The 18,652-nt window shown below is 40.8% G+C and overlaps 1 protein-coding gene across 6 annotated transcripts in view; it reads right to left on the bottom strand.

Annotated features, from left to right (window-relative positions):
• TBC1D1 (TBC1 domain family member 1) overlaps nt 1–12,789 on the bottom strand; it is a 104,591-nt gene extending 91,802 nt beyond the window's left edge. For 5 of the 6 annotated variants that reach the window (XM_018068208.2, XM_018068223.2, XM_018068228.2 and 2 more), the window contains exons 1-2: nt 12,696–12,789; nt 4,574–5,089 (exon numbers count right to left, since the gene is read on the bottom strand). In XM_018068208.2, coding sequence (XP_017923697.1) covers nt 4,574–4,990 — 417 coding nt within the window. In that variant the 5' untranslated portion in view covers nt 4,991–5,089; nt 12,696–12,789. Of the gene's footprint in view, nt 1–4,573; nt 5,090–11,941; nt 12,056–12,695 lie in introns of all 6 variants that reach the window. The other variant, XM_018068212.2, reaches the window with a different exon arrangement.
• Between the last annotated feature and the right edge of the window lie 5,863 nt (nt 12,790–18,652).

The raw sequence follows: 18,652 nt of genomic DNA, 5'->3' as shown, positions 1-18,652 counted from the left end.
CATCCAAATGACCAAGAAAAAAATGCCCACATGGATGAACAAGTGCCTCTTAGCAAAACTCAAAAGGGGAGAATGCAGAAGGTGTAAGAAGAGACAGGTAACCTGAGATGAAGACACTGTCTGAGCACACAAAGACATGGTTAGGAAAGCCAAAGTCCACCTGGAATTGAATCTAGCAAGGAATGTCAAAGGCAACAAAGAAGGTTTTTATATCTATGTAGACTAGGGATAATGTGGGTCTGCTGCTGAATGGAGCACAGGACATGGAAAAGGCTGAGGTACTGAATGTCCTCTTTGTCTCAGACTTATGTAAAACCATTAAATTTAGGACTGTTATTCTTTATTTACAATAAATATAGATGTATAATAAAGGACAGTACAACCTTAACTTGCCTTAAATCTAAACTAGTTCAGGGCATTAATCAGATAAACTAGTGACCAGTGTTCTGTTTACCAGCCAAAACATACATCAAGTAAAATAAAACATACCTAAGTAAAACAAATCATCCCGTACCCCAAAGAAAGATTAACATAATGATGTCTGGATTTACTTTGCCAAACTGAAAATAAGAACAGAAATTACTCTTCCTCTGTAATGTTTTGGCTACTTTTCATCTGCTGGAGGGGGATACCATGTGACAGTATGCCATTAGCTTCTTGTTATTTCTCTCTTTCATTCCTTGTAGTGAATGATGTGCTAAAGGAAGGCATCCTACAGAAGCAAAGCAATGCTGTGTTTGGGGAGAATGAGCTCAGGAAGGAAATGGCACTCACCTACAGTTACAGTTTAGAACTACCACTTCTCAAGTGTAAGATTAAAATGCCAATAATTTTTAAAGTATATAGTTTTCAATAACAACAGTGATGTCAATAGCATCACAAACATCAGACCAGAGGTTACTGGGGAGATATGGAGGCTGGTAGCACATATGTTTTCATTTAAGTCATCTCACTCCTACAGTACCCAAGCACTCTTGCAAAGGTGTTCCACAAGGCTGCATTCTTATGACGAAGGTACTATCCTGTAAGCACATTTAGTGGAGAGTTAATTTTTCCTCAGCTTCCACCACCATTACTCATCATGGTGTATATATAAGCCCCATGATCTATGAGTAGCCTTCAGAAGCTCCCTCAGGCAATATAACTGAATCCTGCTCCATTCCTGAGCACCTACAAAGAATATGCATCACTGCTTCAGCCCCACCCTCAGGCAGAAATTACTTAATCATGAGGCCCCATCAGGACCTCCAAAGAATGAGGGTGAAGGGATAAGAAATTCCACTATCTGTAACTAATGGAAACTTACTGAGGTTATACATGAAGAAGGAAGGAAGGCAGGTTCCAGATCCCATGTCTGACAAATCTGCTTAGAAAGGAGATTGTAATCCATAGAGCAGCTCTCCCTAGGCAGTGTAAACCCATCCTTTTAGCACTGAGTGGAATGATCTCTATATTCACATGCTTGTTTTCCATAATGTCATCTCATCCTTCCTTACTTACTGCTGTTCATCAGGGGAAGTGTGCCATACATTGCCATGATGATACAATGGAAATAATTACAGAAGATCCTACAGAGTGAAGACAAAGACCACAATGGAGCACTGCCTTTTCTCTCACTGCTAAAGAGGAGCAGAACAAAGAATTCCTTGCAAAGAATCCTGACATCACTTATTATTAATTACCTATCTACTGATTTCTTCTCTAAAGTGGATATGTTGGTAATGCAGCAACAATGAAACCAACATTCACATTCAGGAAAAGCATTGCATGCAATTCCCACACCTCCATCAACTCTAGAACTGAGCAAAATATTACCCAGCAAAAAATAATTTCCCATTAACAAAATTCTTTCAATTAAACAGAAGAATAACCCCTCACGAGTCAGATGCATGTTCTTGCTCAATTTGTACATATAAAGGAGTACAACTAGCGTTAATGGACTGCAGTCTACCTGCAATGCTGATATTAAAAGCCCAACCACTCCTGGCTTTCTATACTTTCTACCACCTCCAGTGCTATTCCTCTGTCTGCATGACATTCAATCTGCTTGTCCTCCTTTTCAAAGGCCTTCCCTATTTAGTCTTCTACTCACCTACTTTTGGCTTAACACGCTAACCTTCCTACTCTACTTCTCCTGCAGACATACTTCTGTCCTGTTCTATTCTACTTATACTAAGATGAGGATATACTCAGAACTTATTTGCAAAGTCACAAAGCACCTTCTACTTCAAATACTCAGTCAGACTTTACTTACTCCGAGATCTCTTTGTCAAATATAGCCCTGCTACAGATTTATATATGCAGATACAAAGAATTGTGGCTCTTGCAGTTTACAATGTTATCGTAATTGGTATTCAGATGTTTGTTGGGTTTTCTTCAAATAAAAATAGATGAAGTGCAAATATCACAAAAATCTAGATGTCCAACATTGCTGGGTAAAGAGTTGTTATGAACATGCAAATTTTGTGACTAAACCTATCTGTACTGCTGTGTCTCTTTTACAGAGCTGAAGAAAATAGAAAGAGTCCTCAGAAACAAGAGCACCAGCACAGGAGTCACACAGGCTGCAAAAGTCCATTTTCGAAAATGTGTTTCTTCTGAAGTTGAGCATAAGCTGCAGCAACATAATGCTAAATTCTTCATGCCATGCTGGCTTTTAACAAACAGCTCCTTCAATCTGTAATAAAGTATACAGTACACTCCTATGCTTTCAAGTTGGGTTTCTGCAAAACAGGTAACATCATTTCACTCCTCCTGATAAATATACAAACATCAATTAGCTAAAAGGCATTATATGACAATATTCAGGGCAGAGTAACAGCACCCTATAAAGCATAAGGGGCTTACTTAAAAGGTGGAAATGACATTGAATTTAAGTAAAAGAAGTAGGGCTTCACTTTAGAAGGTAAGAACACTTGGCATTTCCATTATCCTTTTGTTAAAACATAGGTCCACAAATGCTGATTAGATGTCTACCTAGCCTGCAAAAAATTCTAGAGCAACGACCCTTGTAATCAAGGCAAGTTAAGAGACCAGGTGGAGGGTAGTTTTTGAAAGGACAGATAGCTGTGTGAATCTAAACCAGGCATCCAAAAATTCTGGGTGTTGTCTCCAAAAACATGTAGACACAGCTGCAAATTCAACTAGAGACTTATTTTGTTCTCATTCAATTCAAACATGTCCAGGAATTTGATCAAACATGAAGAAAAAGTACCTGAATCCTTTGTTGCAAAAGAAAATGCAGAAGAAAATGTACTAGAAATGATTGTGCATTGTACTCACCATAATCCTGAAAAATCACAAGTGAAAATAAGTGCATAAGCAACTGCAAAATGCTACTTGAATACCAACTGCTATTCATTGTCGGGTTTTATAACATCTATTCCTTATTTCTGTTCTTACGTTCATAAACTTGGTATTCTATATTTAACTTGACAGGATTTCTCACTTGAACGCTTGTGATTTACAACGCATTTGCCTTCTAATTTACTGGAACTGCCATTTTATCTGGGGGGATTTAACTAAAGCTGTTTCCATATGTTTTGAGCTCTAAGCTTGAGACCATGGATTTGGAACTGTATAGTGTTTTGCTATTGGGCAGGTTGGCATAAATCCCACTTGTGGTGTATATTCACATAATACCTTCAGGGTGCTTTAGTAGGACATCCCCTATGAGTCAAGCAAGCATGCAGTTTTCCAACTTTGTAACTAGAGTCAACACTCAAGAGGTGAAGGATACATCACCATTTTGTCTCCAGTATATCACAACAGCCTTGTGTCAAATCCTAGTCATTTTACTCATTCACAAGCGCTATTGTCTCACATTACTCTCAGACAGAAGACATTGACAATTTTAATGCTTCTGCCTTTTCAGCAAGGACACAATTGGTTCTTATGAAATGCAGACAGCTAAATCTCACACAGTGCAAGACATGCACACTCAGCTCCTGTCTCACACTACACAGCAGCAAGCCTGCATGCCACAGAGTCAGAGAGACTGTGCCTTTCTCCCATTGTCCAACCCTATCTGCCAGGCTTTGTGGGGGACTACAGAACCAGGAAGAGGTTTCCACAGTGTCCTGTGGTTGGAGATAACGCTACACACGGAGGTTCCACCTTACTCCTCCTCTTTCTGAGAAAGGAGGTATCTCTGTTTCCCAGTCACATAGGTCTCAACTCAGGAAAACAGAAATTTGAGACGTCTGAGTACAGCATTAGATAAAGTTCACAGTGACTCAAGAGTGAAATCCTAGCCCTAGTGACATCAACAGAAAAACTCTCACTGACTTGAGTGCCAAGATTTCAGTCTATATCCCAAACTAAAGTGTCTTTTAAGGTGATGAAATTTAGGCCCAAATCCTGTAGGAAGGTACACATCTTTCACTTCACATATTGAGCAGTTCCAATTCAACTGAACCATTAACATTAAGTAAAGTGACACTTGCTGGTAAGTGAGACCCAGACTCTAATTGTAAGTACAAGCTTAAGGTCTTACAATGTAGTGATAGGATTCAAACACCACAAAAGGAACTCCAGGAATGTTTGCTTCTGTTTTAGGGGGTTTTTTACTTACTTTTGTCTGATCATCGGCTTTAAATACATAGCAGATACTTTGCTGTTTTGCTGCTTCATCCTTTATCAGACAAGCAAAGTAACTTGGATCGTGGCTGTTGTGAATCAGTTTGTGGACATGCTGTGGCTTGTATTCAAACAAACTTGAACAAATCAAAGGATCCCACTGCTGGATTTTCCCCGTGTCTGGTTCACATCGCAAACTCGCTGGTGAAACATAAAGTCGGATTTGGCTGATGCCAGGTTCTTCTTTGGAAGACTTTGTACTGAGCATCCGGATCTCTGCCACAATCCAAGGCAGCATTGACATGGTGGTTAGGGAATGCACTGGGAGAGAACCAATGAGCTGGAGACTGAAACTTGCTGAGAAATCACTAGGTGTTTGACACTTTCTAGCTTTGAATGTTATTGGCTCCATTTTACCACTCTTTAGGGAACCTGGACTAATTCACCAATATTTCAGTTCCATGGAATGACATTATCTAGACGGTTCCTTTGATTAAAGAACAGAAGAGTTCTGAAAGGAAAAGAAATAGTTATGTAAGTGCTGGTACCCTATTAAAAACAAACTGTCAGTAACACAAATAATTAACAGCTTAACATCGGAAGAAACAAGCTGGTCAGAAGAGTGACCATCTACCATGACCTATCCAGTGAGTTCCCCCTCTCTACAGTGGGCCTTACTGTTTCATGTCCAACAAACGTGATTGCAATAAACACATTGCTTGGAAAAAAGTTAGTCCTGATTTAAAAGTTGGTTTATGACCCTGGCTAAACATCCAATGACTAACTAAACTTTAAAACTTTAAAATGCACATTCCTGTGCATTACCTTGTAATGCACATTACCCTGTATCTGTTTCATGGGCAGGCATATGTGGATCACACCAGCCTATTTCAATCCTATTATCACAGAAGGAACTCAGCTGAGCTATTCTGACCTTCATGACAGTTGAAGTCAGTGCTTGCTAAGGCACTTTCACATCTGAAAAAAAAAAGGTAACTTGACAACTTTCTTGTTCGTATGTGGATGTCTTTGAATTTGGCTACTAATATGGAGTTGTTTCCTTGGGTACAGTTTGCCAAGTGATTATTGGTTGTAACCAACCAGGCTTTTTCAATAAATAACACTCCAGAAATCACTGTCATCTGAAAAAGCTGGCAGCAGTCAACTGACTGATCGCTGATAAACCTTGAGATAGCAGTCATGAGCAATAATCCTTACAGCACCCCATGAAAAACCAGACGATGATCACAATTCATGATTGCATTTTAATGCTGGGCAGCGAGACGGGAATATTTAAATGTTTGACACACTGACATTGTATCATTTCCATTCCTTAAAATATCAAATGGAACTCTGTTAGACACATCCCTGTTGTAACCCTGTTATACTCAGCATCTACCACCACTACTGTTATTATGTATCAGTAGTTTTAGTAACAAAATCCAATAATTGCATTTATTTATAAATATCACTTTGCAAAATACAGTCTACAAAAACACATATATTGGCATTTGTTATACTACCCTATTTTAACTCATTAATTGAGCCTGTTTCAGCTGTTACATTATATTGTGTAAGACTGACGAGAATCTGACAGGTCTGTAATTGTGTGTGTTTAAATACCAAGACACTAGTTCACCCTCAGTCTTAAGAGAGTTTCCCATGAGAAGATCTATTAAAACCAACATGGACAGTACCAAGAACTCCTTACAAAACATTTTAATTACATTTGAACATCTGTTTACTGTGGCAACAATATTTCTTGTCTTTGTTCATCTACAAATGTGACCAATCAAAAGTAGCAGTATTTTTCCTCATAAGTTTTCATTAAACTTTGTCCTTCATTTGTCTTTGTAATAATATTCTCAAACTGAGTTTCTAACAGTCTTTCACCTTGTTGAAAATGAAAGGAAACTTTAGAATTTAAAAAAATCCCAAAACTTCTAAAAAAATATTTAAAATGCAACCAGTTTGTAAGTGTCTGACTGGGGGAAAATGTTCCTGCAGTAACTGGCAAACAGTAAAAACAAGAGAACTGCAGAAACCATTTCTGGGTACATTTACTTTTCTGAAATTTTTGCATCTTTTGACAAATGAACTCTGTAGCAATGTCACCAGTTCCAATGATACCAAATTTAGCAAAACTAATAGTGCATGAGTGCGTGTTTTAAAGACACTATTCAATGAAATCATCATAAGCAGCACTTTAGATGTGTAGAACAATTTTTTTAAAAGCCCTTTCATAAAGCTCTGTGTGTGTGTCTGCATGTGGGAGGTGTGGGAAAAAGGACCATGAAAATCTATCATTTGCATGCCTAATTTCAATCATATTACAACTGGTTTTAATATGTTTGTTTGTTTGTTTCACAAACAAGCAAGAAAACAAACATCTTTTAGATTAATATAAATGCATTACAACATAAAAGGAAACGGCCTTTAGATATGCCAGGTTGGACACCAGAAAGAGTTTCTTCATTGAAAGGGTGGCAAGGATTGGAATAGGCTGCTCTCAGAAGCAGTGGAGTCACCATCCCTGGAAGTGTTCAAGAAATGACTGGACATGGCACTTAGTGCTATGGTTTAGTTGACATGGTGGTGTTCAGTCAAACGTTGGACTTGATGATCTTGGAGGTCTTTTCCAACATCAATGATTCTATGATTCTATATGGGATAGCAGCTTCAGGAAGCATTTTTACACCTCATCAACAGACTGTTAAATGCAATTATCATTATAGTTTTGTGTCTGCCAGGAATCAAAACGATATCTTCTTCTTTGACAAACTATTACAAATATTTTCCCCTTAACAGTATCAACAAAAAAAAAACTACAGGGAAGATTGGATTAATTCATAAGTACAACAGCAGATATTCCAAACAAAACAAGTAAAAATCAAGTTCTGAGCTTTTAGTGTTTTTGTCACTTCGTATCATACATCATAATCTCAGAATGAGAAAGCCTAAGAAAACTCCAGTCTTAGCTGAGAAGAGGAAAATTGAGCTACCACACAGATAATCACCTATTAGTCACTTACTTTTTGTAGCCATAGTTCTTATTTGTGTTTTCTCAGCACTTTTAAAAAAAATGCAATTAATTAAAAGGCATGTAAAAATATAACAGTCACACTAATTTTAATCAACTTTTCGAGGAAGAGACGATTTGATCACCACCATCTACCATGCTCTTTTACCCCAGACCTACAAGGCACTGTAGCCTCAAATAGAAATAAACATCACAATATAATACATTATTTTGCATGCTAACTCTAAGGATAAACAGTATATAAAAAATTAATGTTGATACTCTTTCATACTTAAACACTGTACTGCTGGAATGTATTTCATATAAATGCAAAGCTTCTTCGCATTCATCTCTTTTAAAAAAAATAAACACCTTCTAAAGTCAACAACATACTCCAGTGCCTGCATTTGTTATTTCTAAAGAAAAACAATTAATACTAAATCAAAACAGTTAAGTAGAAGTCAGAATGCTGCGGGGTTTTTTCCTAATGCTAGAAGGGGCTGAAAGTGCAGTTTCTCAGAGCACAAATTTAGCAGCATCAGAAGGTCTCCTTATCCAACCTGTATCATTCTGTATGTTACTGTTCTGCATGTTTACATCTCCCTTTCTCAGCCCTTCTTTCTTTGTTTCCTCCTCCTGTCACTTGTCTTAAGCAAATCCCACCAGAAATTATGCCAATTTCATGCTGCTGGTGTTAACGTTCTTTAAGTTTACAGCGAGGACTAGGTTTTACTTCAAGACCATGAAGTATTTCTGTACATGCTTAATTCAGACTTAAAAAATAGTTTTGTTCTACTCAATGGGCCTATTCCCAGCCATAAAATTAAGCACACATTGCAGCCAAAGAGTAACTGTGCTCTGAGCCTGTCCATGTCTGGCCTGACTCCACCACTTGGAATTATGGCACCTTTACCTATCTCTGGTTGCCACCATTCAGTTCATCCCCTCTGAAATTTGGCTCTGCAGGTGCCATAGGAGTTTACCATACATTATAGTACAGTAGGATCAAACAAGCTGCCTTTTCCTCCCAAATGTCTGAGTACTTTCAAACAGCTTCTTCAAAGCAAATGCTTATTACACCTTTAATCCAACAGGGAATAGAAAAGGTATAAATATAAAGCTGTCCACTTGTTTCCCTCCACCTCACTTTTGATCTTTCTTTGACAGCTCTAAGTACCATTTAGCTTTGTTACTCTGGGCTGGGAGAGGACTGCCAGATTTTGCTTCACACTGGCTGGGCATCTCTGATTATTCTCCCAGTGCTCACAGACATAACTAGGACAGTTCCTCTTCTCCACCGGCATCTTTTGAAGGATCTTGGTTGCCCTTGCACTCACAGCTGAGAAGAGCTTGAGCATCATCCCTCAGCTGACAGCTTTGCTGCTGTCTAAGAAAGGCTCATAGACTTTAAACTGGATCTTAATGTTGCCACTGATTTAGTTGTATTTGCTCCATCAGCATAAGAACAGCTAGTCAAACTGTAACACACATGATATTTACACAAACTACTCTCCCTTCTATACTAGGGGACATCAGACTGACTCACTAATGTGGAAGATATACATGGGAACATATGTATGCTCTCTGTCCTTAACTTTTCTTTCACCTAATCAACCCAGCCACTTCTCACAAGTGGGGAACAGGCTTAGAAAGCACACAACACTATGTTGATGGTCCTGTTGTAGCAAAATCTGATACTGTGTTTTTTTTTAAAAAAATATTAAGTTCTTATTCTCTGTGTTATGTCACCAGAAGCTAAAAGGAATGCCCTCAGAAGTCAGGATGATGGCAGGACAGCATGAAAGGGACAGCCACAAAAATTATTACTTCTGTCATTCTGGACCCTAGGTTCTCTCTGCATGAAGGTACACGTCTAAGCAGCTGTGTGTCACGCAGGACATCGTTCCTCAAAACTCATCTTCTCTCAAGAGAGCAAAGGACATGAGGACAAGGTATAGGCTCTGGGTGCCTGTTGGTTGGATGGGGCTAGGCAAGCTTTGAGGTTCAGAGAAGAATCTTATGAGGTTATTGTGTTATTAACCTAGGAAGGTGGGGCACTAAACATCGGGTTTGGGTAGCTGAGGGAACAGCAGACAGATTTAGGACAGACTCAAACTAATACAGTAAAAAGGCAAAGAGGGGAGAGAGACTTCTAAATGAAAAGAACACATGCAAATAAAAAAAAAAGAAAGAAAAAAAGAGGAAAAAGGAAAAAAAGCAGAAAAAAGTTATCCTTCTTTTGTTCTTTCTTCTTAACTGGACTAAATTCAATACAGACATGCAGCCAAAGGTTTTAAACTCTTGTTCAGAACATCAATAACTATAGACTTAAGCAACCCTTCACTCTCCTCCAGCTCCTTCCCTGGTTTGGTAGCAGTTAAGACTGCTGGGACTCACAGCAGAACAGACGAGTTTAGAAGATGTGTCAAGCAAGGAAGCAGTCAGAGCTTTCATACAGCAATGATTAAACACAGAGTTTGACCTGAGAGCTGTTGAACAGAGAGATGCCAGCTTACTCAACGTTTGCAGTTTTTCTGAGAGGCAACTGTGTAGTTACTTCACATCAGGCTGCTGACATGACAGCAGTTTTTTTTTCTGTAAGTTTTCTCCCCTTCAAGAAGCCAAGCAAAAATTCCAACCATACAGCAAGGTCTTGTGAAAAACAGCTGGTCTTAAAGAGCACAAATTTGTTCAGCTCTTCTCTGCACAGGATTAGCAGTGAACTCTGACAACAAATGGAACCAGAGGCACTGGTACTGACTGCATTTCACCTCTGATTATTTTAGCAGAAATATCGTACTGCTTAAGGATTATGAGGAGCCCTGGCCTACAGCCGGAGTTCTGGAACACAAGCCAGGACTAAATACCACTTCTTTCCCTCTCTGTCTGATCCTTAACCGAGATTTACATTGTCCTTGCTCATGCAGGATATATAGAAAAACACAAACAAGAGTATGCCATGACACAGTCACTGCTGAGAAGTCCTTTTATGTTTCCATCCATATGCATAAAATTATTTTCTTCTTGTCTGGTATCCAACACAGTATCCATTAGATCACTGTATGGGGCAGCTTACTGCAAGCTTTTCTTTCTTTTTCTTTTATTTTTATTTTGTGTGTGTGTATTCCTGCAACATTTTTGTCCTGTTTTCTACAGTTAAATAAGATTGTTTAGATATCTTATCACAGGTTACTCTCAGTTTTCAAATAGTTTTAATTAAACTGGCACTTGGAAGCAGGACGCGCCCCTCTTGTTGCAAGGATGTTCTTCTTATCTCATAGCTACTGATTATCTGCTGTTTCCTTCTGGAGCTATGTCTTGCTGTGGGCATCAGCATGTGCAAGTCCAGAAGTCAATCTAACTCAGAAATTACTTTTAATTTCCATTATTTTTTCATTAAATGCTGACTTTTAAAAGATACTTTTAAATGCTGTCATCAGCTTCAGATGGGGCCCTGAATAACCCACCATATACTCTGGTACTGGTTTTCCAGTAATAACCACACCTAAAATATTTAGCAATATAGCCAGCACTTATATCACTATTCAAATAGGTTAAAAAGTCTATTAATAAAAAAATTGCAACAAAATGGTAGTATGTTCTTGATTATAAACATACACGTTTATAATCAACTATCAAATGAAGAAAATAGCTAACTGTTCCTGCCCTTAATGCCTGTTACTCTTTCCCTAATGGAGTCCGTGGAAATTAATATGCTGATGATTGAGGTCTTTTGAGTCAGCCTCATACAGACCTGAACAAAATACTGGGCTGTTCTACCACTATAATGAACTGAAAAAAAAAAAAGATCTTTGTAAAAGAACACTTGCTAGATAAATCCCATTATGAATGCCATTCCTTTTTAATCAATTACATATCCACAGCCAAAATGCCTGCATCCAACTTTTCAGCTAACCAAATTAAAGTGAAAAAAGCGTCAAGTCATCCACCTATCACTGAAGGTGTTTCACATTCCTTCCAGCCTCTCGCTCTTCTCACCTGCAAGCATTTCTACTTTTCCGTATAACCCATGATTTTTAGCATTTCTATAAATCAACAAATTCTGTGGCAAATTTCTATTTCAGGACTTAGAAGCGTTAAAAGTATAGTCATCAGCTCAGAGGTATTTGCTATTCAGAAGACGTATATTTTATTAATTTTTGACCCACGATGTTCAATTCAATCCAATCTCTGGGCTTAACACAGGCACAAATCCCACCATCTGCACTACTGAAGGTTCCTACAGCAGATCTGCCATGTTAGCCTCTCTGCCAAATACAACACGGCACACAAAGGTCTCAATTTTTTCAAACTGCGCTATAAATAACCACATTCGTTTCATACCTCTCGTGAACGCGGTTTCAAGCGGTCATTCCCTTGTTGATTTACTTCGCGAATTTAAAGGGCCATAAAAGCACTGCGCCGTTGTGGAGGGACTGAAGGTTACACCCGGCTGTGCTGCGGTAGGAAAGGTCTATTTCACCCCAGGGAAGAGCTTTGCTGCCCTGAGAAGGAGCGGGGTCTGGGAGGAGCTACACCCACCGAATTTGCATTGATGGATAAGGAAAGAGCAGGCAAGAGAGAGAAAGAACTGAAAGGCAGACCGTGGCACATCAAGTGATTAAATTCAAGCAGGTCTTTCTGTTATTCTGACGAGAAGCCAGCTCTCCTGGGACCCCCACAAGCGAGAAGGGCGGCACCGGCGCGCCCGTCCCCTCCCCGTCCCGCAGCAATGCTGTCTCCAGAGCAAGTGCTGCGGCTTCGACCGACGGCGCGACCCGCCGCGGGAGCCGGAGGGCTGCAGCCGTCCTTCCCCGGTGCGGGCACGGAGCGGGCCCCAGCCGGACCCACCGGGCGGCTTCTCCCACCTCGGGTCGCGGGTGCAACAAGGGATGCCCCGCCAGCGAGAGCCTCACTTCTCGTCTCAGCTCTTTCACTTCCTCAACACCAAGAGCCGCTCTTCCTCCTTCCTCCCACCCTCCCAAAACGCAGCTCGGCCCCGCCAGCGCCGCTCCCCCGCGCCGGCCCCACTGCCCCCCCTGCCAGGCCTGGGGCTGGAGCGGGAGCTGGAACTGGGGCTGACCGGGGACCCGCTTACCGCCGCAGGATGTGCCGGCTGCAAGGAAAGTGCCGTCGGCGGGCAGGAGCGGCGGCCCCGGGCTCCCCTGCCGGGCACCTCCGCGAGGGCGGCGGGCACACCGGTAACGGGCCGGGCGAGCCACCGCCTCCGCTGCCGCCCGCCCCGACCTGCCGCGGCGGGCCAGGGCCGGGCGGCGCAGGGGGGACCCGGGCTGCACACCACGCGCGTGCCGTTCGCCGCTCCCTCCTCGCCCCGCCAGCGCGGCGAAAATTAGCAACAGGCGGCGGGTCCCGAGCCGGGGTGGAGGCGAGAGGGACAGGCGTCCGCCAGAGTCGACGGGCAGCCGGCGACAGTCGGGCGCCCATGTCGCGACCATGGGCAGCTGGGGCCCTCGCCCCCGGTCCGCGTCGTCCCTCTCGAGGAGCATTCCGGCCACGCTGCCCCGTGTGTCTGGCACAGCCTCTGATCTCCCGCGGAAAACGTGTCACAGTGAGCCCGAGCGGGCCACTTAACTTGCGGGCAGTTTGCTCGCTAAACTGGGACTAGCCCGGCTCCGGGGCTCTGGACCGGCCAAGTCCCTCCTCGGATGTGGGCCTAGCCCCGGCCGCGGGGCAGCCTTCTGCGGATTCACCTTCACTGAGTCACCTTCACACCTTCCATGCACGAGAAGCCACACTTAAAAATGTATAAAATCACTGTCTTTCAGTTGCCAGAGAGGATAAGGAATGAATGGATCCAGAGACATAATTATACTGCTCTGCAAGTGCAGATGATTAAGGCACCCTTATATTGCCGTTCTGCAAACCACTTTTGCACTCAGTTAATTTCAAGTCTTCTTGGCAGTAAGACCACTGATTTACTTACTTTTCTACACATTTGTATAATCGGAGCTTTCTAAAGGAAATCCACTCTGTTGGTATGAGTGGAACAGTCAAGCAGTTAAATGCAAGCATAGCCTTGCCCCAGATTATGAAAGCAAGTCAGATTTTGGTATGTAAGCAAATCCCCTACTTGCAAAGCGTAGATACACATAAATCTCCACAGCCTTTGGCTCCTAGGGATACTTTGATAGTATTGCTGATACGTGAATTGAAGTATGCAAGCAGCAATTCCCTCAGGGCACTTGTTCCCTATCTGTACTCAGTTCATGGTTTGCTTCTGCTTCTTCAGATGTGGGAATAGGTATGAGTGCCTCTTGTTTTTCAGTGACATCCTTTGCATTCCTTGGGAAGAGGAGTACCACTCCTTGCAACCAATGCCTTAGTTTTTAAGCCATCACAGCTAGGGACACCTCAGCTTATCTTACCACACCAATCTCAGCGCCTGAGACAAGTGTGCCCTACTGCTCGTTTTATGCTGCCTGAGCATTGCACACTCTGGTAACCATATTCTAGCAGAAGGTGAACTGCGATTCTCACCCAGACAGCACAAGCATTTCAGCTGAGGCTCGTGCATTGCCAAAGTACCAACGATCTTAAGAAGACATTTTTTACTGCTTCACTGTTGCCTTTCAGAATATAGTAATGAATGTGGATCCTACAAGACTATTTCTTGCTGTTAAGAAAATCCTTGAACAACAACAGAAGTCAATACTAGAGCATTACAATTAGAAATCCTTTCTTTCTTCTGCTTTTTGATAGCTGGGAAAGAAACCAGCCACAGTTTTCAGGCTACTTCCCATGAAAGCTACCTAATCATCACCTTTCAGGCTACACTGGACAGCGTTCCTTCTCCCTCTGCTTTGTGATGAAACTGTTACTTAAGTAGGGCGGAAAATAATAATTTCTGGAACAAGAAAAGAACCAGAATGGGGGTTGTACATTCCAGTCCCTAAAAATTAAACACTTCTATGTGTTCCATGGACTGGTACACCCATATTCAAGTGAAAGTCTTGCACACCAGGCTTCCTAACAATTTCCCATTTTCTGAAGCAATAGATCTCTTTTTCTTCACAGGTTAGATTTTCTTTACAGTTAGCCTATTAACTAAAACATAGTACTATCACATTAATTTTTTCAGACAGAGGAAGAAAATGTGCCTTCCACATCCTGCAAAAATTTTGTAAAAGAACACTAGTTTTTTTGTTTGTCCAGTCACATTCTGAAGAAATGCAAAGAAAACCCCTCCACTGCCTTTTGTACAGAACCTGAATATACAGGTTTATATGAGGCATGCTGTGAGAACATGTAGGCAATGAAGCCTCTTTTGCAGGCTAAGGAGCAGAGGCATCTACTCACTTGATCCCAGTTGGGGTAGGATAGTACATTAGTACAAATTTAGGCTGAATGTGCCTGGCCACAAGTGAGGGCAGAGCTTGGGCTGCTGTGACAGTGGATTCACCCTTTGAAGTACCACGAGGCAAACAGGAAGTTTTAAGTTTCCACCCAAGATGCTTTCAGAGTTCAGGTTGCTCCATAGTTGGGCAGCAGCTGAGCAGTAACATTTTTGGATCGTGAATTTGAATGCAGGCACTTACACTGAGCTTCAGTTGCATTGCAAGCCTCTGTGCTTTTCCCTCTGGATAACCCATAATGATGAATTTCTATTGCTGTTATATAAAACAGTCTTTTTTTGTGACTTCTTTCATGTAAATCTGTTTAGTACCTTAATATGGGCTACTAATTGTTTTGCAGTGCCTTGACTTAAGTGAACTCTGGAGGAAGTTCTAAATTCTTATGCAATTACATTGTATCTCCACATGCTATTTATATATAGACCCTGATATTTCATAAAATTTGCATAACTGTTACTATAGCATGTTTGCCTACTGCATATGCTATAGGAATGCATGCCAGTGACATTAATTAGCGATTATCTTTGTAGACAAGAGGCTTTCTATGATCACTGATAATGAATAAAGAGTCAAGAAAGAGTTGAGCTACAATTACAGATACTGCCTGCTGCTGTCTCTGTATTTTTGAGCATTTCAGATTTCATGATTAATCCCATCTCCCCTTCGTTCCCATAAATACATTTGAAAATTACTTACCCCGATTGTGTGAGTATTTTAAGCTTTTCCTGCTGTTTGGAAGCTGCTGTTGCTATGCCATCATCTATATTACAGTTTATTTAGGTGGGTGTTAAGATACAACTGGAGAGTTTAATAGGCTCATCTCACTGTACACAGTGTTCTGATGGTGCGTGTCCTCATTTCAGTTACTGGCCAATTGCTATACTAAAGAGTAATGCTGGCTTCCACTTGGAAGTGGAGCAGAAATACTATCCTTGATGAATGTGTGTCTTATATAGTGCAAATAAGTACTGGGAAAGAAAGCAATTCAGCTTAATTATCTTTGATTAGTTTTATACCTGTGGGCAGAGAACAGTTTCATTAGTGATTATTTTTATTTACAATTAATTTTTAGATTTATGTACGGCATCCAGATGTCTTCAGCCACAGAGTCCTAAATGTCCCCAAACTATGTTGTAAGGACTTAAGCTGGTGGTTAACAGATGTTAATTTAATATCATTTTAATGTTGCTATTCACAGAGACTGTTAATCAAGGATATAGGATTTGCTTATTGGTCATGTGTCAGAATAAACCCCACAACCACTGGAACTTTGAAGAGCAATAGTGAGGATGAAACTTTATTTACAGAAACTTTGTAGGTGAATTAACAAATTTAAGCACATACTTGAACAGTAGGAAAATAATTGCTTATATAATAAATCTTCTATAGTGAATTCCAGTTATCCTTGTATGATTTGTTGTATATATTGCAAAATTCTCAAATAAATCCTTCTGCAACTCAATACTTGAATATTATACAATACTTTTGCATAAGATGCTGTGGATTAAGGAAGATTAAATATATTTACTCCAACTGTTTCATAAAGTTTACTGAATAAAATAAAATTCAAGGATGAAACTGGGACTAGTCATCATGGCTAGGCTTTGGGAAGGACTCTACCCTAACTGGGACTAGTAAACAGATCAATAACCTTCAAGTGAAGTCTGTCAGTCTATCTTAAAGCATTAGTATATTTTTGGGTTTTTTTTGGCAGAGTTTTGAGTACTGTGCTAATTCTTATCAGTCTTGCCCCCTAGCCCCATAGGCATGTTCCCCTATAGGATCAAATGTTTACAGCTGTCAGTAAAATATGTATCTTCATCTGTTATAAAAAACAGGCTTATTTTATGTGCTTTTGGTAACTTAGGGATGCACCTTTCTCTAGGAGTAGCCAGGTATCCCTTATATTTGAGTTCAGTCATTATAAGCATTCTTTATTCCAGTCATAGCAATTCTCATTTCTGGATAAAATACTAGTGCCTCTGCTCCCAGTTCAAGGCTGCTTATTCACAGATTACATTTGTCTGTTTTTTTAATACCTGTTTTAGGACTAATAATCTCTAACTGGGCTTTTTTATCTTACACAACAGCTTGGTGGAGGAATTAGACCACTTATTCTGACTTGCAATACTGACTTCTCTCTTTGTTAGGCTCTTACTGCCTTTGTTTTGATTCTCTATTTCAGTCCTAGATCCTCTTTCTCTGATGCAAGACAATGCTAGTAAAGACTCTAGTAACAACAAGTTTCATTTTGTAATTCTGTAGTTTGTCGTAATTGTTCAAGCAGCTTGATAAACCACTGTGAGTTTGGTTTTTTTTTGTCCCTCCTCCCCCCTGGCCTGAAGTTGTGAACTTCTGTTTGGAACAGAGCAGAGAGTGGAGCAAGGAAATGCCTTGACCTCTGAAGACAGAATGATAAAGATTGGGTTGTCATCCTGACTACCTCTGTACTGTTTCTGAGGATGCTCTAAAGCCATCTTAAGGATGTCTCAGCATACATCACCCCTTTGCAGGTCCTGCTGCCAGATTTCTAAGACACTTCAGAATTCTCCAAATGCATCCATTCAGTGTCCAGCATACAATCTCTCATAGACTGTTCTGGGATGGTTATGAAGGTCCTTCTATCTTGCCTTATACCATATTCATGGAGCAACTGCTCCATAAGATCTTCCATATAACCTAAAAAAAAGAAGGGTTCTCAGCCTAAAGACAATAAATCACAATTTTGCTGTACCAGTATCCAGTAGCGATAACCAATTTAGGGGATCATTTAGGTGGAAGATGAGAGAGATATGAAGAGGTTACCTCTAAAAGGTCTAAACAAGGAGAGTAGAGAAGACAGTGACAATAGGGGCAGCATCATCATCATGGCCCTACCGTGAACATGTTAACAGAACCAGCCAGGCAGCCACCCATTCATCCCACTGTGTCTCCCCCTCCTCCTCTGAACCTGGAGGCATGGACAGGCATGGACATTCAGTAGCATAGATGCTACTGGTAGCATCTACAGGTAGGTAGTGACAGACTGGTACCAGGTTGCAGTAACTGACTACCCAGACACCAAAAAGCCCATGGCCACCAGATAAAAATTGCTTGCTCCTTGAAGAACCAATTGCATCTGCATTTAGGGTGAAAGAGGTGATTCTTGAATATGAATGGCATATGCATTCCTCCCATCATGATGCTGAAATATTACTTCAGCTTTCCAAAAGGTTGCCTTGCTGTACCCAGCTGCACAACTGCTGCAATCCTCAAGTTGTATTGAAAATAACAAGGATAGAGAATTTGACTTCTGAGAGGATAATAAAGCTTAGAATTTTTCCATGTATAAAAAGTATGTAAATGTTACACTGATACCCAAATCAAGTACTGAAAGTGCAGAAACCCCCTGTATCAAAGTCAACTGGCAACCTCCAGATAACCTTCTTGGGCTCTGCAAGTGCAGATGAAAACATGCAATAAAATGGAAACTTCTGTTCTAAACTAGACACGCAGAGTTATGCACTAAGTCGTGGTGGCAAACAGTATGCCAGGCTCCAAAACTGGGGTATGCATTGAAATCATTATGCTTAGTTCAGAGAGGCAACAGAAGGGTGCTGTATGTAGATATACTATCTTAATAAGTATATGGTATTAAAAGGTAGTTTAGTACACTTAGTATATCTAGCCCCAGATATGATAT

Source organism: Manacus vitellinus, unplaced genomic scaffold (assembly GCF_001715985.3).
Source record: "Manacus vitellinus isolate BGI_N305 unplaced genomic scaffold, ASM171598v3 scaffold_0_pilon, whole genome shotgun sequence".
Lineage (NCBI taxonomy): Eukaryota > Metazoa > Chordata > Aves > Passeriformes > Pipridae > Manacus > Manacus vitellinus.
This window is presented reverse-complemented; position numbering and strand designations above follow the sequence as displayed.